The sequence below is a fragment of the Papio anubis genome, chromosome 2 (assembly GCF_008728515.1).
Source record: "Papio anubis isolate 15944 chromosome 2, Panubis1.0, whole genome shotgun sequence".
Classification (NCBI taxonomy): Eukaryota; Metazoa; Chordata; class Mammalia; order Primates; family Cercopithecidae; genus Papio; species Papio anubis.
The window spans coordinates 148,866,613-148,887,343 of record NC_044977.1 but is presented as its reverse complement, the minus strand read 5'-3'; the positions used below and the strand labels follow the sequence as shown (position 1 = coordinate 148,887,343).

General features: G+C 34.5%; 1 protein-coding gene across 4 annotated transcripts in view; it reads left to right on the top strand.

The window, feature by feature from the left end:
• Window positions 1–19,655, top strand: part of U2SURP (U2 snRNP associated SURP domain containing) — a 57,367-nt gene extending 37,712 nt beyond the window's left edge. For 3 of the 4 annotated variants that reach the window (XM_017955813.3, XM_017955812.3, XM_003894996.4), the window contains 6 exons: window positions 417–483; window positions 4,537–4,696; window positions 10,057–10,167; window positions 12,759–12,877; window positions 14,063–14,239; window positions 15,429–19,655. In XM_017955813.3, the coding sequence (XP_017811302.1) occupies window positions 417–483; window positions 4,537–4,696; window positions 10,057–10,167; window positions 12,759–12,877; window positions 14,063–14,239; window positions 15,429–15,567 (773 nt within the window). In that variant the 3' untranslated portion in view covers window positions 15,568–19,655. The remainder of the gene's footprint in view (window positions 1–416; window positions 484–4,536; window positions 4,697–10,056; window positions 10,168–12,758; window positions 12,878–14,062; window positions 14,240–15,428) is intronic. The other variant, XM_009201576.3, reaches the window with a different exon arrangement.
• The last annotated feature ends 1,076 nt before the right edge of the window (window positions 19,656–20,731 follow it).

Genomic DNA, 20,731 nt, shown 5'->3' with positions numbered 1-20,731 from the left:
AAGCTGTACCTACGTAGAAATCTACATAGAGGTCAGTTTCAGAGAAACTTTTTGATTTGACCCTCCCATAATCCTAGACTGATTAGATGCCATTTAGACCTGTCTCACACTTACTTAGACCTGTATCTTAGTGCTAATAATCCATAATTGTTACTATTTGTAGGTTCTAATGAAATTTTAATATTCAACACAGAAACAGGGATGACATTATTCATCACTTCATGAATTTGAATTATACTGTAGGTGTGAGGAAAGAGAATTGGCATATAAATAGCTATTTAGAGAATTGATAAACATAGATAAAGGAAACTTCTGTAATATAAACTTTTCAGTTCTAAAGCTTGAGCTTCCACTGTGCTGCTGCAAAAATGCTAGTTTACCTCATGGAATTACATCCTCGTTTTCCTTCTATTCAGCTGTTACAACTTCTAAATGGGAATTATTTGACCAGCATGAAGAATCAGAAGAAGAAGAAAATCAAAAGTAAGAATCTAAGTTCCAAATATACTGTTTCTTGTTCATATACATTCCCTTTTTCATTAAGAGATATAGTTGAAATAATAGTGAAGTGGAAAACTTCACTTTTGCTTTCTGGTCTTGATGGATCTGGTTTCATTTTGCTTGTGAGTTTTTTATGCTGGGTTACATTCTCACTTTGTAGTTACTAATTGGTCAACTGCATTTGTTTCAAATCTTTGCCATCAAATATTGTTTTGGGCTCCACAAAAAGTGGTTTTTAAAATGTGAGTAGGAAAGGTTATACTCCTTTCTTTTGGATTGTACATTGCTAAGAAAAATACTGCATTATGGCCATTGTGTTAATTTAAATATAAACCTTTCAGAAGAACTAAGAATGAATACAAAGGAAAAAAAATCTTTTCTTTTGAAATATAGAGAAATAATTTTGATTTTGCTGTTTGGTAATCACCCCAAAATTGTTTCTGTATTTGACACTCTGCTCTTAGATTCTCCTGCAAGTTTATATTGGTAGGTTTTAGGAAGTGCTTGACACTTTTCAAAATCATTGCAAAGGGAGTTGATTTTATTTTATTTTTTTTAAATGAGTAGAAGAGATGGTTATCACAAACACAAAGCACAGGTTACTGTCTTTTAAAATTTTGCATTCTTCTATTGTTCTCAGATGGAAGTGAGAGCAAAGAGAAAGCCCCTGTGTGTCCTATCACAATATGGGCATTTGTGTGGATTTAATAAATGGGCATTTGGATTGTTGGGAAAATGTGATCAGTCAGCAGGCTATAGAAACACAGCTTGATATGATGGTGAAAACTTGTCTACAATGATGTTTTTTAGAAATGTTGGTGTGATTAGAACAAGTCAGTAGTGATGATGACAAAATATTTACAAAATATAGATGTGGCTTGCTAATGGAAATAGCTGTCTGAGGCTGTTTAGGAATACACAAATTGAGAATAGTTTAGTTCAGTTTGCTTTAAAACAGTGGTTTTCTGAACCCTTTTTATGTTCATGATCCTATGATTAGTAACATCTTATCATTTTAGAATCACTGCTTTAAAAGTAGTATATGTACTCATAAAATAATTATTTAATTTAGGGGGAAGGAAGGATAGAAAAGCCATTGAACTGAAAAAAGTATTGTTTCATTAGTTTTATTTCTAAAGGTATTAGGTTTTTTTTTTTTGGCATAAAACTGATATTTGTGTTAATGTTTGGAATATGAGTACATTTTAGCATTGATGTTGAAATAATCATACAATGATGGAAGCCTGGATCACCAGAAGTATAATTTTAGATTTTTCATTTTTCTTAGGAATTCTCGGTAAATCATAATAATGTAAACATAACTGAAAGTACAAAGCAAGGAAAAAAAGCTTTTGCTCAGCTTCTGATCCTTGAAATTTTCTCATGCCTCACTACTACTCTCTAGTGGCTGAATCCTAAATGCCTTTTTACTTAAGGCTGATTTTGTAACTAGTAATTACTGTATTTTGTGGCAATATTGTGATTTGTGGCAGAAATGTGATTTTTAAAGCACGTTTTGGAGAAAAGTTACAAAAAGCAATTTCATTTGTATTGAATACTGTATTGATTTAGAATCTTGAATTTGCATGTCTTTTTAAAGAACAAGAGGAATAAGCTATGATATGATTTGAACCTCGAATTGTGACTAAAAGCTAAGGCCAAAACCAGTTTAGAAAAACTGCTTAAGCCTTGAAAAAATTATAATAGCAATTTAAAATATTTACATATTTTAAATCATGAATAGAGCTCATTTAAAAAGTCTTAAGTAATATGGTTAAATGTTAATGTTCAACCATCTAGACCCTTTCTGTGTATATAAAAACATGCATAGCTCTTTGAACGTAAATGATGTAATACTACTGTACATACTATTCTGTGACACGTTTTTCATTCAGTATCATTGGTATTATTCCATTTTAATCTATTTACCTGTTCTGTGTTCATCTATTATTGAAAACAAACATTTGGGTAAGCATACAAGGATGTTTACCAAAGAATAAAATTAGAAAAAATTTTACAGGCTAGAATTGGTTAAGTGATCAATATCTGCTGTATTGTATTTTATAGTAACTGTGACTCAGTTTAACAAAGTCATGTCCTTATTGACTCTTCTAGAATAATTCTTCAGTAAACATCCCTGTTTACATAAACAGACATACACTTCAACAATCTAAAAGCATCTGAAACACTTGTAAAATTTTGTGTACCATAAAACAGGAAATTCTTGTGTTTCAAAAAAAATTAACTAAAAAGTATATTTAGGAAATTACTGACAAATTAATGAGAAATATTAAGTAAAGCTTTTTTTCCAAAAAGAATATTTTTAAACTGTTGGTTTGGACTTTTTTCTTCCTTAACTAATACTGTATTTAGTTGTACCCATATGGTGATATTAATGATTTGTGTGGTTCTGAAGATGGAGTTAGTAAAATATTTTTGTAATGTCTAGAAAGGACCTTTGGTTGAGAAATTTAAAAACTAGTATCAGAATTTTCTCAGTATCATATCTTTTCTGATTCTGAATTGACAGCCTTTCTTTTTATCTGCCTGGTGTAAATTTTTCTGTCATACAAGGAAGGTCTTATTACGTAAGACTTTAATTAAATTTTATTTGGAAAGAATTTGTTTATAACCGTTTTTACATTGTTAGGAATAATTCTACATGTGTATTAAAAGGAATCTTTCTACTTATCGTAGAATGTCCTTAGTACCCAAATACTAACAGAAAGGCTTGTGAGGTTCAAGTATTAAAGGCAAAACAGCATTTGTTCTAGGTTATGCCAGTAATGTTGTTATCACAGTCAACATTGTTTGTAGGAATTTTGTTTGTATATACATAAACATTCTGAGTTTGTTTGTACATGGGTATCTTGTTTTGCCCAGATTTATTTGCCAATAATACATACACACACACAACCCAGTCCCAGAATGTAAAATATATTTTTAAAAAAACCATTCATTCTTTGTGCTTCAAGAACATTTTGTTAATCCTGTACTAGCATTGATGGCCAGCTTTACACATAGTTTCCTATTTGTGTTTCCACTAGATTGCTTCTGGAAGGACAGGAGAATTTTTCTTCTTTGTATTCTAAGTGACTTACTCATGATAGTCTCTCAGGTTTTTATTTTCTTCCTGTCTGACCCAGAACCAGTGCAACTTTCAGAATCAACTAAAATGTGAATACTGATATTTGCTAATATATAAAATGTATACATTGCTTTGTTATTAAGGTTATGTGCTAATCAGGTAAGGTCTTTACCGGCTGTATTGATTATTTCATAGTAACTGACTCAAGCTCATGTAAATTTTCTAGATTGATTATAGGCTCTGCTGAAGTTACTAAAGTCTCACATACAGCTTTTTTAATTTTTATTTTCATTTTAATAGTTTTTGGGGTACAAGTGGTTTTGGGTTACATAGATATATTATTTAGTGGTGATTACTGAGATTTTAGTGCACCTGTCACCTGAGTAATGTACACTGTACCCAATATATACTATAGTCTTTTATTCCTCACCCCCTCCCATCCTTCCATGTCCCAGAAGTCCATTGTATTATTCTTATGCCTTTGCATCCTTGTAGCTTAACTTTCACTTATAAATGAGAACATACAATATTTGAATATTGTTACTCAAAATAATATGAGTGAAGTAACTCAGGAATGGAAAACATGAAGCTTCTTGAAATCACTCTGAACTGTGAAGTATGCAGAAACTAGATTATTCGTTTCATTTAACTGCTGCAAGGAAAGTTTGTTACAAATGGAAGGCACACAGATAACATAAGCAGAATTTATTAAAGTATGCTTATGTTGAAGCTCACACATTTTCTGTGGAGGAAAGAAGTGTTTTATAAAATTGTCTATAAAATATTGATCAAATATTTTGCAAAAAATGCTTGAGGTATGAATTGTCCTATTATGTTTTGGTTGCATTATTTAAGCTCTAAGACAATGAAAAATAAAATAGGTGGACTATAAAATATAGTACACTCTTGCTGTCTTGACATATAATGTATTCTGCTTATTTCTAAAGTCAAGAAGAAGAAAGTGAAGATGAAGAAGATACTCAAAGTTCCAAATCTGAAGAACATCATTTGTACTCTAATCCAATCAAAGAAGAAATGACTGAGTCCAAGTTCTCTAAGTACTCTGAAATGAGTGAGGAAAAACGAGCCAAACTTCGTGAAATTGAGGTTGGTGTTGCAGTGAAACTTAAATTACACTTTATTGGTTTTTCACTTTCTCCACCAAACTAAGCTGCCTCATTGCATTATATCTTAGTGCATACTGTTCCCTCTCTCTGCTTAGAACTCTTCATACCAGGTGACTTTTCTTCAGGCCTCTTCAACCATCTTTTCACTCACAGTAGCCTTTTCTTACCCTTTTGGACTTGCTTGCTTCTTCCTATTTATTACTGTGTGATTTTATATGTATTGTGAGTTATGTATGTGAATGTGTATTTTGTTCGTTTGCTTACTTGCTTATTTAATGTCTTTCTTCCTCAGTAGGCTGTACTTTCCATGAAGAGAAAAGACCATGTCTGTTTTCTCTTCATCATTGTATCTCTAATACATGGCACATAGGAGATCCTCTGAAGAAATGGATTCTAATATCTAGATTATATGTATATACATATGTAATACATTATATGTTAGGTACTATGAGAAATCCATTTCATTTTGAGTGTTCATAGTATGTAACTAGGAAAAAGTAAAATATTTCTGGCATGTTCTAGTTAAGTTTACATTTTATTAGGCTCATTTTTAATGTCTGTACCTGTAGTATGGAGGAGAGTAGACATTGAGTGGGTCTTAATACTAAAAAATGGGGAAATGTATGGAAGAGCCCAGACTATCTCAGGCAGACATTTCCCTCCCTTTTCCCCCTCCCCTCTCTCTTTTTTTTTTTTTGGGGGGACACGGTTTCTCTCCGTTGATCACGCTGGAGTGCAGTGGTGTGACCATAGCTTACTGCAATGTCAAGCTACCAGGCTCAAGAGATAGCCTCTGGAGTAGCTGGGACTACAGATGTACACCACCAAGCCCAACTAATTTTTTTTTTTTTTTTTTTTTTTGCATAGAGCTTACGTCTCACTATGTTGCCCAGGCTGGTCTCGCCCTCTCCTTTTTAAATGCCTTTTGTTTTGTCCAAGGCTATTCGGACATGTCAGAGAGAGAAGGGCTTTGTAATGCCCTCAAGGGGATGAAATATTCCCAGTAAATGCTAGCAGGAGTTTAGCAATCAGTCTCAAACCTCTAAAGAATGTATGAGAGTGAATTTTCATACTGTATACATTCATTGAACAGTATTTTTGAATGCCTACTGTATGTTAATACTGTCTCCCTTACTAACTTATGATACCTATCACATTGATTACCTCATTGCCACTTCTCCACATAACCACTGTTGGGCTGATACAAGTTCTTGCCCACCTCTTTGTCAGACATCACCGAACTGAAAAGTAAACGGAGACAGCATTTTGTTTTAACCTTACGTAGAGTCATCGTGGTGTCATTTATAAGTAGACATGAAGGATTTTCAGAGTTGATTAGTTGATTTATTTTTTCCTGGGATGTATTCATACACATTTTAAATATGATTTTTAGGGGGATAAGATGTGTGTCAGTGAACACACTCACGTGTGCACCTTTTCAACCTACATATGCCCCTCTTTTACGCCTCTCACCTTATGAGAAGCTCTGCCTTTCTCTGACCTGATGAAACTGTTGGAGTAGAAACAGACTCGAGTTAAATAAAAATACATTTTCTTGATAATAGAAGCTATTCCCTTATATAAATGCCCCAACTGTTTAGAATGTTCTATTTCCTTATTAACTTAAAGAGAGGAAACCATATAATTTAGCTTTTTTGTTAACTTAGGTGGTTTTTACAAATCTTATTCTTCCACCTTGTATATGTGTATATGCAATACACATGCATGCACATTGCACACATACACCTTATATGCATACATTTCCATACTACATGTGCTCTTTTGTAATCTAGCCTCTCCTTTATGTATTCAGTGATTATTTCTCCTGCTTTCTTAGGTACTGCCTCTTACAACTTAGTTTTCTTTCCGGGATTTGGACTATGAACTAAGTCCTGATTTTAAAATGTGTATCTTGGCTTCATCTTAGAATTATCTAATCCTTCTCCTGTATTTCCCCTGAGAGATTTAGTCATATGGAATAAAGTTCCACAACAGGTGGCAAACTTGGACTAGAACTCAGGGCTCATGAGCTTTATCCCAGGGCTTTTCACAACTAGCTCTCTTCTCTGCCCCTAAATTTGGATATCCATTTCGAGATTTAGAATCCAGTGAGTACTAACCCTTTTATTGGAGAACCATTAAATAAAGAATTAAGTTCTAAATTAGTTTCTCTAATTAGTTCTATTATATTCTATAGTATATATACGATAATTTTGCATCTCCACATGTGTCCTAATAAAGATACCTATAGCTGAACATTTTTTAGCATGGAGTAAATAAAAACCAAATGATTCGTGTTATAAAACATGCTTTGTAAAAACTCAAAAATCTTGTAGCTATATGATGTGGTGGTGGCCAGAAGCCAGTTCTTAATCTTTCAGATAACACTGAGAGCAGTGCCTAGGCTGGAGTTACCTTTTCTCATTCTGTTGTCCCCATTTCTACCAACAAGTAGAATAGTGGGTGGGGAACCAAGTGGAGGGTCTTTTATCTTGTTGGAAGAGAGGGATCACTTTCTGTCCTGGTCCCTGAGGAAAGAGTGAACAGTTGAGTCGGAAGGTGATAACTGTCTGTTGCCTGAAGGCAACAAGGGAGGGATGGTTAAGCCATTGCATGGGCCACTTCCTTTTGTGTTGAGACCCTTGATCATCTGTTTTCTGTGTGTCTTGGACTTGTGCTTGAGCCTCGGTTAGACTATATTAACAGGAACTATAAGTAGGAATTGTATAGTGATTTTTAAAAAGATGATCTTAGGAATCCCTCCTCTCCCCTAAGTAACATTCAGGTCTATTGTTTGACTCTTTTTAACCCAAAGCGATTTACCACAAATACATTCTGTGGAAGAGTCATCTTGGTCACGAGAGGCTTCACACAGTGATGAACTTAGCTATTTATGTTGCCCACCCCACCCCCTTGCTTTCTTAGCCTTACATCTTATCTTTTTAAATGCAGTCATGATTAAAACACACAAAAAATGTAGACTTTTAGAGAGCTTTGAAAGAAGAGAAGGAGAGAACATCAAGCTCTGATTATAAAAGACCCTGATTATAGAAGTGAAAATATGTCTGAAATTCCACCACTTTGGGAGGCCAAGGTGGGCAGTTTGAGACCAGCCTGGCCAACAGGGTGAAACCCTGTCTCTACTAAAAATACAAAAATTAGGCATGGAGGCTGAGGCAGGAACCTGGGAGACTCTGTCTGGGAGGTGGAGGTTGCAGTGAGCTGAGATAACTGCCACTGCACTCCAGCCTGGGTGAGTGAGACACTGTCTCAAAAAATAATTAAAAAAAAAAAAAAGCGAAAACAGATGGAAAAAGGACAAAATTGGAGAATGTAGAAGAAACATTCATGAAGTCAAAAATAGTGAAAATGCCAGTTGGGGCCAGGCATGGCGGCTCACGCCTGTGATCCCAGTACTTTGGGAGGCCAAGGTGGGTGGATCACCTGAGGGTCAGAAGTTCGAGACTAACCTGGCCAACATGGTGAAACCCCATCTCTGCCAAAAAAAAAAAAAAAAAAATTCAAAAATTAGCCAGGCTTGGTGGCATGTGCCTTGTAACCCCGCTACTTCGGAAGCTGAGGCAGGAGAATCGCTTGAACCTGGGAGGTGGAGGTTGTAGTGAGCCGAGATAGTGCCGCTGCACTCCAGTCTGGGCGACAGAGTAAGACTCCATCTCAAAATAAAAAAAAAAAAAAAGAAAGAAAATACCACTTGGAATGGGGAGAAATGGTAAAAACTAAGTTGTAGTAAAGGGGGTAAAAAGCAAATGAGGTCTTGTTTTGAAGTATAAATAAAATACTGTAGCAGCATTTAGTCCATTTAAAGGATATATCAATGTCTGAATAAAATAGGATAAAATGTTAGCATCTACAGCAATTTCGTGGGACAAGAATGTTTCCTGTTTCTCTTTGAGTAGAACAATATTGAGCAGATTGGCAGCCCAGTGGTACCATCCAAGATCCATGTGCTTTCTACCACTTGGAGGATCTTCCAGGTCCTCATACTTTTCCACCTTATTAGTCCTCCCTTAGAAATTAAGAAGAAGGTATTTCACCCTTGTAAATTTTTTGGGTAATTTAAGCTCCTTTAAGCCTTAGGGTAGTTTTTATTTTAACTACTTTGTGAAGTCTTTATTTTTAAATTCAAAATAAATAATGAATTTATTCTTTTTACTATTTTTATATAGTACACAATTTTAAGATACTTATATCTCCAGAATAAAAAGCAAAATTAAGCTCACTTATTGCAGGTTTTTTCTCTCCCTGTAACTGATTTTACTAGTTTTTTCACATCTTTATCCATTGCCATTATATATTATATGTATGTGTTTGTGTGTAGGTGTATTGGCCAGAAATCTCTGGGTAAACATCTATCTAGGTGGTCTGTTTTTACAAACAATGCTACAATGAATATTTTGTACAAATACCTTTGTCCACTTATATAGGTAATAAGAGATGGAAGTTTTTCTGTTTTGTTGTTTTTTTTGAGATGGAGTTTTGCTCTTGTTGCCCACGCTGGAGTGGAATGGCACCATCTCGGCTCACTGCAACCTCCACCCACCGGGTTCAAGCGATTCTCCTGACTCAGCCCCCTGAGTAGTTGGGATTATAGGCATGCACCACCATGCCTGGCTAATTTTGTATTTTTAGTAGAGATGGGGTTTCTCCATGATGGTCAAGCTGGTCTCGAACTCCCGACCTCAGGTGATCCGCCTGCCTCAGCCTCCCAAAGTGCTGGGATTACAGGCGTGAGCCACTGCGCCCGGCCTGGTCTGTTTTAATCAGTATTTGCTCTTACTGTCTTATAAAGTACCCTCCAAATATGATTTAACCTTTTCTTTGTGTTTTGATGTCTAGTGGTTGCACTGTGAGTGAGATCTTCAGACTGTGTGCAACTTTGTGTGTTTGGTCTTACATGAGCTGAGCCGGAATGTCACAGCCCTCCCACCTTCCACCCCCGCCTGTTTTTTAAAGATGTTTATCTGCATTCTGCTGACTGTCATATCTTGCTGGCAGTGTGCTTGCCTTTAGCAACCTTGCTTTTCTGATTTGGGGAACCAGATACCAAATTTGTTATAATTGTGTTGAGAGTAAGTGGGTTGGTTCTTACAGCCATGAAGCACGACTCATGGTTTTTGAATCCTCTCATGACCAGAGAGGGCACCCATCTGGTCAGCTGATTTTTGCCTAGTTGGACTTGTCTGACAGTTGGCCTTCAGGTGAGGTTATATTTTGACTAAGTACTAATTAGTTACTATTTTGCTATAGAAAAGAAGCAAAACAGTGCTTGAGAATCTAGAATGATGAAAATGCTTATTTTTAAAATGTTTTATTTCACAGCTCAAAGTTATGAAGTTTCAGGATGAATTGGAATCTGGGAAAAGACCTAAAAAACCAGGCCAGAGTTTTCAGGAGCAAGTAGAACACTACAGAGATAAACTTCTTCAACGAGTAAGGAATAAGTATACCCAACAATACACATTTTTTGAAGTTATTTATTTGACTACCTAGAATATTGGTATACCTAAAAATGATTTCAAATTATATCCTTTGTATAAATTTTGAATACTGGTAGACAATTAGAAACATTTGAAATTTGATATTTTAAAAGTGTTTGGATTGGAAAGGAGCTGAAAGGCAACAGCACACTATTTTATTCTGGGTACTACCTGTGGACAAGAAGATTAATTCTGCTAACAGCATGCTTTTGAAACTGGAAAACCCTTCAGGACAAGTCACATTTGTGACGGTGAGACACCAACAACCCTGAGAGGTGGTACAGAAAGAAAAAGATGGAGGCAGGGTTTGGGAAGTTCTGGTGTTGAGAAGTTTATTTCATTTCTCATGGTTTCCAAGGAGGGACAGCAAGTGGTAGAATACCTCATTGGTGAGCTTTGAGTGTTTGAGGCACTTTATCTTCTCGTGCATCACAAAATTTATAGGAACATGCAGAGAATTTTAGAACCAGGAACTCCAGGAATTTTGTTGAGACTGCTATTAATTTTGACTGTCATTGCAAAGAGTAATAATAATAATGAGATTATATAGAAAGTGAAATAGGAAAGAGCCATAAAAAGGGAACTTACAATCACTATGAAGTTGTTAATATACAAAACTGGTGTCGGGGAGGAGTCTGGTAGAGCAACTGTGGTGCCGCTCTCTGCTGTGTACTCCTAGGCAAGTCACTGTAGCCTGCTTTTTCTCTGAAACTGGGTTGATATTCCCAATTTTGTAAGATTATGAGTTAGATAATAGCTACTGTTATTACTGTTACTCTTCATTATAAGTATTTTAGCTATACTATGGTTCCTGTAAAGTAGACATCTGAATCAGGAAATCATTTTCATTATCAATCAGGAAATGCATCCTACAGATCACCAGAGAAGTCAGTCTGCTCAGCACTACTCTTTAAAAAGTTGCACTGTATATATTTGGAAAAAAGATAAATGAGATTTTGTAAAAGATGCTACTTATGGCCAGGTGCAGTGGCTCACGCCTGTAATCCCAGCACTTTGGGAGGCCGCGGTGGGCAGATCACCTGAGGTCAGGAGTTCGAGACCAGCCTGACCAACATGGAGAAACCCCGTCTCTCCTAAAAAAATACAAAATTAGCGGGGCATGGTGGCACATGCCTGTAATCCCAGCTACTCAGGAGACTGAGGCAGGAGAATCACTTGAACCTGGGAAGCGGAGGTTGCAGTGAGCCGAGATGGCGCCATTACACTCTAGCCTGGGCAACAAGCTTGAAAAAGCCTGGGCAACAAGCTTGAAAAACTCTGTCTCGAAAAAAAAAAAAGATGCTGCTTACCTATACCCCCATATTCCTATTACGCCTTGAGATGCTCACTGTTCTGATGGTAGCAAGCACAAAATGAATAATACTTACATTACCACTTTAGTCTCCTTGCACTCTATGATTATAATTGGAGAGAAGGAACATGATCCTTGCCTGATTCTGTAAATAGTTGTATTAGAACACAGCTATGCACATTGACTTAGGTATTTTGTAGGGTGGCTTTCACTCTGCTGTGGCAGAGTGGAGTAGTTGTGACAGAGACTGTATGTGGCCCACAAAGCATAGAGTATTTACTGTCTGGCTCTGTATAAAAAGTGTTTGCCAACTTCTGGTATAGGCTTTTTTCACCTTTTAAAAATTAGAAGAATCAGCTATCACATAGCTTGCTTGATGCATATAAATCATAGAGAAATTCCTGTTAATGAAGAACTTAGTTAGTTTTGTGGATTTATTGTCCGTAGCCACTCCTTTGTATGCAGAAATCAGAATTTCAAATGAGAAGTGACAGTTGTATCATGCAAATATGTTATTTTTTTGGTTTATTGTAGAGTCATGTAGTCAGTTTGTATTTAGGATTTAAAATTTGCAGTGTAATTGGTACTTGTTTCCCACTCATAAAATTTTGATGGAAGATACTATGAATAACCATTTTCCTTTTCCAGCCTTTTTTCTTTGGTAAGAGCTCTTTTTGATTAAATCAACTTGTTTATAGTTAGAGGGATCACTTTCTACTGACTATTTTATTGTAACTTATGATGGATAGGGCAGTACATTGTTGGCTTTTTCTGATTCGAACTTTTCGGCAGGTGGGACAGTAGGGGAAGAGCTCTGATTCTAGAGCTTGGTCTCAAATTCTGACCTGACTCTCCTATGTGACCACGGACATGGTACTTAATCTTTCTGAGTCTCAATTTTCATCTCTAGAATGAGGATAATAATAATTTTCTTAGGGATGCTTTAAATGATTGCATGAAATGGTCTGTGGAAAGTTGTTTAGTACATTGTTTGGCCTATGGTAAGCACTCAGTAAATGTTTAGCTGCTGTTGCTAGGATTAGTTTTATTTAGTATAAGCAAAAGAAATGACTAGTTTTCCCTGGAGGGGTAGATTTTTTTAAAAAACAGTATTGTACCTTAAGTAGTAATTTTAAAAATTATTTCCTATAAGAGAAAATATTGTTATATAAATGAGATTAACCCAGATTGATATTTTTAAACAACTTAATATTTTCTATAAAAAATAACAGGAGAAAGAGAAAGAGTTAGAAAGAGAACGAGAAAGAGACAAGAAAGATAAAGAAAAATTGGAATCTCGCTCCAAAGACAAGAAGGAAAAAGATGAGTGTACTCCGACAAGGAAGGAAAGGTATAACATTTCTCATATTTAATGCATTTAGTGGTTTCAAGATTTGCAGTGGTGTTTTATAATATTTTCATTATTGATGCCAGCAAACTGGAAATGTTTGTTCATGATAAACTTGTTTGGGTCCTGCTTGCAGAAGGCGGAAGTAGCAGAGAAATGGGGCATTTAGTTGGCACTTAGTTAACTGGGTGCATCATCCCTTCACATGGTTTATATGGTATCCTTAGCCTTAGTTCAGTGCAAGAATTCAATTACAGTATTAGATATCAAACCTGAGGCTTGTGTAACAAAACAACTTTGCTAGATCTTCCTTGTTGCATCCAATTTAAGCATTTTTTTCCAGTATTTGTGCTTGAGGCTGCTACTTGTCAACTTGAGTCTTAGTCTTATCTTTAAAGGAGATTGTTACATAGGCCATAGGTCACTTTAAGTCTTCATTCTAATCAAAAGCATTTCTCTTTCCGTTTTTATTTCTTACTCTCACAGTTCCTAAATCTGATTGAGTAAAGAAAATTGTTTCCTTTAACTGAACTGAGGTTTTCCTAATAAAAAGACCAAGCCGTTGCAAATAATAATCTAGCTTAGTCACTCTACAGATAGTTACAAATAACAAGTTATGCCAATTGGTTAAAAGTTTGCTACTTTTTTGTCTTTTATTACTATTATGACATAATTTTAGATTTATAGGAAAGTTGCAAGAATAGTATAATTGATAGTTACCCTTTACCCACATTACCCAAATGTTAAAGTATTTCTACTTTCGCTTTATTCTTCCTCTTCTGTCCCATCTCCAACCATTTAAGAATAATTTGCCAACATGATGCCCCATTCTCTTAACCACATTCATTTAACCACAATAAAAATAATCAGTTTAGGAAATTAACATTTAAAAAAACTGATATTTAATCCAGAGACCTTAATTGAATTTTGCCAGTTGTTTTAATAACCTCTCTCATTGCAAAGAGAAAATCCAATTTAGTTGAATTCAGTTGTTGTCTCTTGACAACCTATCTTTAAGACTTACTTGTTCTTGTTACAAAGGACTTTGAATATTGTTAAAAGTAACATTACATGGTTAGAATAAAAGTTAGAGTAAGCTGGTAGGAATTAATAGCTAATTTAGTAAAGGAAAATGAATACCTGATCCTTTGCTCATTTATGGAATGTTTTGGGGGCTTTGTTTCATAGGAAGAGGCGACACAGTACATCCCCCAGCCCATCTCGCAGTAGCAGTGGTAGACGAGTGAAATCCCCATCACCAAAATCGGAGCGATCAGAGCGTTCAGAAAGATCTCATAAAGAGAGCTCACGGTCCAGGTCATCTCACAAAGATTCTCCTAGAGATGTTAGCAAAAAAGCCAAAAGGTAAATGCAAGTCATTTTTGCTAATATTTCAGATACTAGTTTCCTTGTCATTTCATCAGCTTTTGAAAATAATTTGGTTGGCATACATTTTTTTTTTTAAGATTTTAGAAAACCAAAGAGGTACACTTTCATTTTTGGTTATTCCTTCCCACCTCCTCATCTCGATCTCTTTCATGACTGAAGTGAAGGCTTCCAACAAGTGAGGACCAGCCAAGAATTTTAAACATCATATCCAATGTTTTCTGTGGAATAGGGTTAGCTGCTTTACTTTTCATTCTGTTCTTTAGTTTCTATAGAATATTATTGGATTTTTGTCAAAGCTGAAAGCAACATACATTTTTCCCCCATAGCAATATTACTAGCAAGTTCTTGGGTAGATACTTTTGGAAATACATATCATAAATACATTTTTTTCAGTATGTATTTTAGTATTTCATATACTTTTTTCCTTTAGTTCCAGAAAAATGGTTCAGAAATGTATTATTTATCTGGTGATACATAGAGGAATTTTCCTAAGAGCTAAAACTGCTTTATATGCTAATACTTTATTACTGTAACTATTTTTAGTGAAATCTTTATAGAATAGATACCTTTCTCCTTTTCTAAATGGCACTTGCATATATATGTATGTATGTGTTATATATGTATGTATATGTACATGTGTGTTTATTGGTTTGAGTAATCTTCATACACAGCACTTACAAAATTATAATGTCTTAAATGATGCCCTTGAACGATACTGCAGTAGTTGTTTGCTTCAAGGTGATAAACTTCAAAGCTGCTGTGTTTTTTAAATTTTGCGAATGATCTTAGGTGCAACTTTGAACTTTATCTTGTAGATTAAAGGTTCAAATTTGGGGGTTATCGGTCACTTGGGGAGCTTGTTAAAAATGCGAATTCTTAGTTCTAACCTCCAGAGATTTTGATTCAGTAGAGCAGTGATAAGGCACAGAAATCTGTCTTTGTAAACAAGTGCTCTACTGATGATCATTGATGCAGTGCATAGTAAGTACAAAATAAATCCGTGTGTGTGTATGTATAATAGAGTTTAAAGTTTAGAGGTTCATAGTCTTATTCCAGTGATTTTTTCACCATGCTCTGTTAAAGGTCATTTTCAATAGTTTAAGGATAATCAGTTTTGATCACATGAGTTCTTTCTTTATCAATTGGGATTTTTTTGTTTCCTTAGATCACCATCTGGTTCAAGGACACCTAAGAGGTCTAGGCGATCACGGTCTAGATCCCCTAAAAAATCAGGGAAGAAGTCCAGATCCCAGTCCAGATCTCCACACAGGTCTCATAAAAAGTCAAAGAAAAACAAACACTGACGTAAATTTTTAAGATGCTGTCACTTATTGGAAATGCGATTTGTTTTGTGCCTGAATGGTCTGTTTTTTAAAAAAACAAAAACAAAAAATCAAATGAAAGAGCATTCCTGGGGTTTTTTGTTTGTTTGTTTGTGTATGCATGTGTAAACTCATGAGCAACTGCATCTGTAGATGTCATTGTTTTATATTGTGTAAATTACTTTCATTGTGGCTATTTCTCAAGATGAAATTTTTATTGTTCTAATGGATTTCATCAGAAATGTGTATAATGGATCTGCTGACAGTAGTAGTATTTTGTTTTAGGATGTTGTGACTTAGCAAAAATAATACAGATGTCTTCCCCCCTTTTGTAGCTTTGACAATTTGAATTAGATTTCAAATAAAATCTGAACAGAAAACTATAATGTTGTTTTTTTGCCCCACCGGTGATATTAAGTCCCTTAAAGTCCTACTGAGTTTCACACTACTGTTGTGTTTCTTATACCTGATGCACTTTATAAGCCCCAGTGTTCAAGTAGCTTAAGTTTTATATTTACTAAGATGACTATCCAAATTAAGGAGCCTGAGACTCCTATTTGGTGGTTTGCTAACCATTTTCTTTGATAAGTTTCTCTTGGGTAATACTAATACCCACATATCAAAGACTAGGTAGATATGGCATGGCGTTTTGTTAGTGGAATGCCTGGATAAAACATTTTTTCACAGAAGCAATATGATTTCCATACATCCAACCTATGTTCTGAGCAACTACTTACTTTTAGGGGGAAATTAAATATCTTTTCAATTCCTCTTCTATTATGAAAAAAGTTTATTTGTCAAACAAATTTTCTAACACGGTTTGGCCATAGAATAATTCTCTTGTATGATCGTTGACCTTTTATAATCTTCTGTAGGCTATCTTTCAAACACTGGCATCAGAATATTTTTTACAAGTTTCTGTTTAAACAGCTTAGTTGGTTCCCCGCCTACTCCCCCCACCCCCGCCCCCAAGAGACTTGGGTTTAGTTGTAGCTTTAAGTAAAATTTTAAAATAAAATGTATTTCAGGAAACTTAGTATCTAATGGTTTGTAAATTCAAGGTTCAAAAAGTTGATTTAAACCATTTGCAGAGTTGAACTCTTATGAAAATAAATTTGCTACGATATGAGGAAGAAATAAAACTTGTGTAATGTTGGTCATAATACTGCTATAAATATAATAAAGGGTTATGTAGAATTGAACTGACACTATTATTTGTGAATCTTGATTTCAATTTTTTATGTAGACACTTTATACAGTGGTTTGATGGGTTTTTTCCTCCCTAAAAGAGAAAGTAGAAAACTATTCTAACAATGGATTATTTTGATTTAACTTGCTTTTTTAAAAAATCTTTTCAACTTGTTTTACTTAATCTTGCCTAGTCACAAAATAAGATATGCTGTACCCATGGTTTGGAGAGTAGCTATATTAGCTGAGCAGTGAGATACACTATTTCCAAACGGTGCACACCCACAGTAGCTTTGGAAATGAACCAATCGCTGTTTTACTTGATGGTTCTTATCAGCATGCAAATATTGCTTCAAAGTCATTTCCTTATTCACTGTTTTGTTAGTCCATTTTGTTAGGAAACATTAATTCCTAAAAATTTGTTCAGAATAATTAAAAGTGAACATTTGGTGCTGATACTCAAAAACCTATAAATGTAGCCATTTAAAAAATAACATGTTTTTCTCTCCTGTTCATTGCCTGGGAGAATGGAATTTTATATAACTACCTTTCTTTGCAAAAATAACGGTAGTGTCGAGTTGGTGGTGATTTTGGCATTCCATCTTACACTAGTTTCTAGTATAGGCTTAGAAATAATTGGTCAGGTAATAATCTTTCCAGTCAAGTTGCAAGGGATGCTTATTTCTCTCTCTTTAAAAAAAGACATCCTGCAGGATTGAGTAGAAAATTTTAGGTCAGTTTTGGGTGCTTATTTGTAATATTTTTCCTACTACATTGGAGTTTAGCAGTTCTTTTTTTCTGGATCCACATACAAGTATCATAGTTTATCTTACAGTGGGTGAAACTGACTTTCTTTTGGTTGGGTGGGTAAGGATTTCTTAGGCCTGATAGAATATATATTCTGTGAAATTTGTTAATGTACGTATTAGATTGTATTGGATTTTTTTTTCTTGAATTTTTAGTGGTATTATTAGATAGGTTATTTCCAGTTTTACTTCATGACAGAATATCTAGAGTAAACCTACTTAATACCCCCATGGATTCTATGAAAGTTTAATGGGATCAGAAGTTGGTGACTTATAAGGGGGAAGATATTCTACCATATTTTAATAATAACATTATTCATGTTTCTTGTCCGAAGGACACTCAAGTTACAGAGCAAAATTTCTATAGGTTCACTAGAATGTTCATAGGCATGGTCTTCCAGTTACAGGAAAGATCATGTTCTATCTGTGGACACCTATTGTCCTCTACCACAGCTACTTGCTAGAGTTGTTCAGGGCATGATTTAGGCTCTTTACCCTCCAACTTAATGTTTATACACAGGAATTGTTTACTAGGTTAATGACATTTAACTCCCCTCTCTTCTGTAGGTGAGAGAAAATAAGTAAGTGTTGGTCTGTTTCTTACCAAAGAGAGACAGACCTATGATGGAAAATGATCATGTCTCTGAGTTTTTTCTTTAACGATATAGTTCCTTGTTATAGATAGTAAGCATATGGGAATTTCTGAGCTATAACATGTTGAGAAGTTAGAAATTAAAACTAACACAACAGAAAGTGCTGAATCAAAAGATGCTTTTATTTGGCTCAGAATATTATTGGCTTTTCTGCTAAAGGTGGCAGACGTTACTCTACACAGACCTGATTTTTCTTTATTGCAGACCATTCTTGTGGGCTTACCCTGAGACTTTATCCCAATTAATGAATCTTGGAGGGAATACTTGCTTATTTATGACTTATGTATATCCCCCCAAACTTTAATATTCTTGAGCACTTGAAAATACTTTTGAGAAATTTTAACTGTGATTAAATTTAGGTTTATTAGAAATATTCTGTACACATTTGCCTCCATGGTGGCATAAGTTCTGAAAAATATGACCATGACAATAGTTTATCATCATCATTGTTATTCAAAATAAGGGTAAATAAATCTCTGTATTGCCAAAGTGACTTAAACTGTTCTGACCACACAGTGTGATTTCTTTAGCAGAAAAAGTTGGTTTTAAAAATAAATAGTACCACTTTTCTAAGACTGTACAGTTTAAAAATAAGGTTTTTTTGTTTGTTGTTTTCCTCTTCTATTAAGTTTTAGTGAAAAGCTTTATTACAGAAAATTGTGCAGATACTAGTGAGGATACTAGTATAAGTTTAAAGGAACATGTGACTGTAAAATCTCACATTTACAAAGTGCTTGGTGTCTTCATTATTTCACACGCATGTTTTAGAATAGATTTTAGGGAGTGTTTAATTCATTATCCTTTTGACTTTTAAAATTTTTGTTACCAACTTCGTAGGACTTAGATAATATATAAATAAGTGCAAATTCCAGGGGAAGTGTTGAGATGATAGACTAAAAGGTGGGAATGTGCTGCTGTTCCGTGAGCCTTGTTCCATTGTTGAAAATTTGATGCCTCAGTGTTTATTCAGTACCACCTCATGGAGCTTCAATGTAAATGGATTATATGTATAATTGGTAATTTGTATAGTTTTGTAGATTGTAGATTAAATGCACTCATCATGTCACATGTAATTGTGCTTGGAGTATTTGTGTTTTATTATTTTACTTCAACGGGTTCTTGTCTGTTACATCTCCGGTGATTTGAAATATCAGGAAAGACAGTTTGTCAGAAATGAGAATAATATAGTTGAAATCAGTTGGGCTAAAATATTCTACAGCAAGACAATTTCTTTTGGGTGAACTGATTCTATAATTTATTTTGATGTAAGGATTAGGTTTATTGTTGAGCTGCTTTCCAGATCAGACTGTCACTTTATAGTTTTTCTACATAAAGATTATATAGTTGCAAACAAAGGTTGTGAAATTTCCCTTTTGTTCTTTTTGACTTTTAATTAATAAAAGTACATTGTTTTCATAGCAAACTTAGACTGTCCATGTAATTTTCTCCATATTGTTTTTCAGATGCAAGCCCAGTTAATAATTAGTTTTTCAGCAGCTTTCTCTCAAGTGAAATAAGTGATGTGACATGTTTATCAGTTATGGCTAAAATGTTACATTTTACATGTTTAAACTATAATCAGGTATTTTCATGCTAGTGGTTCTCTTGGTTAGGAAATTTCATTTCCTTATTGCTGCCTTTTTTAAAAGTTATTTTATTCTGTTTATTTCATTGAGGAAAATTTTAAACATTCTACAAAAGTAAATAGTACAGTGAACCTTACATACCATCAACATGCAGATAACAACTTATATGTATCTCTAAATACTTTGTTTTTAAAACATGCCTGCAATGTCACTGTCACATTAACAAATCATTGGGTCCTTTTAAAAAATGACAGTTATTTTAATTGTGAGAAGAGGCTCATAACAAAATTTACCTCTTAACAACATGGTGTTAGGTATACTCATATGATTACGCAGCTGATTTCCAAAACGTTTTTTGTCTTGCAAAATTTGAAACTCTGTACCCATTAAACAACTCATTTCCCTCTTCCTCCCCTCTCTCTCAGTATCATCATTCCACTTTCTGTTTCTGAATTTGACTACTCTAGGTACAACATACAAGTGAAATCATACAGTATTTGTCTTTTTTTGAGAGTGCTTTATTTCACTTAGCATAATATCCTCGAGGTTCATCCATATTATAGCATGTATATTGTTTTCCTTTACAAAGCCCACTTTTTCTTTGCTTCCATATTATGGAATTTGAAAATGATTTAGCCCAAATGGTTCATTAGTATTTTCTATTTTTGATCAAAAACTTCAAAAGAGAACATGTAATACCAAGTGTATATGCCAACTACTCCACTTTCTTTATTTTTTAACCATTTTCACAACTTTTTGTGCTTTCTGTTCTCTTTAATGATTACATATGATGTACTTTGATAACACTTCATATAATGGGTACAAAATACACTTGAAACAAACTGATTGTGAAATTTTAGTGGATTAATACTATTAATGACCATACTTGAATGCTTTTTTAGTTTTATATATT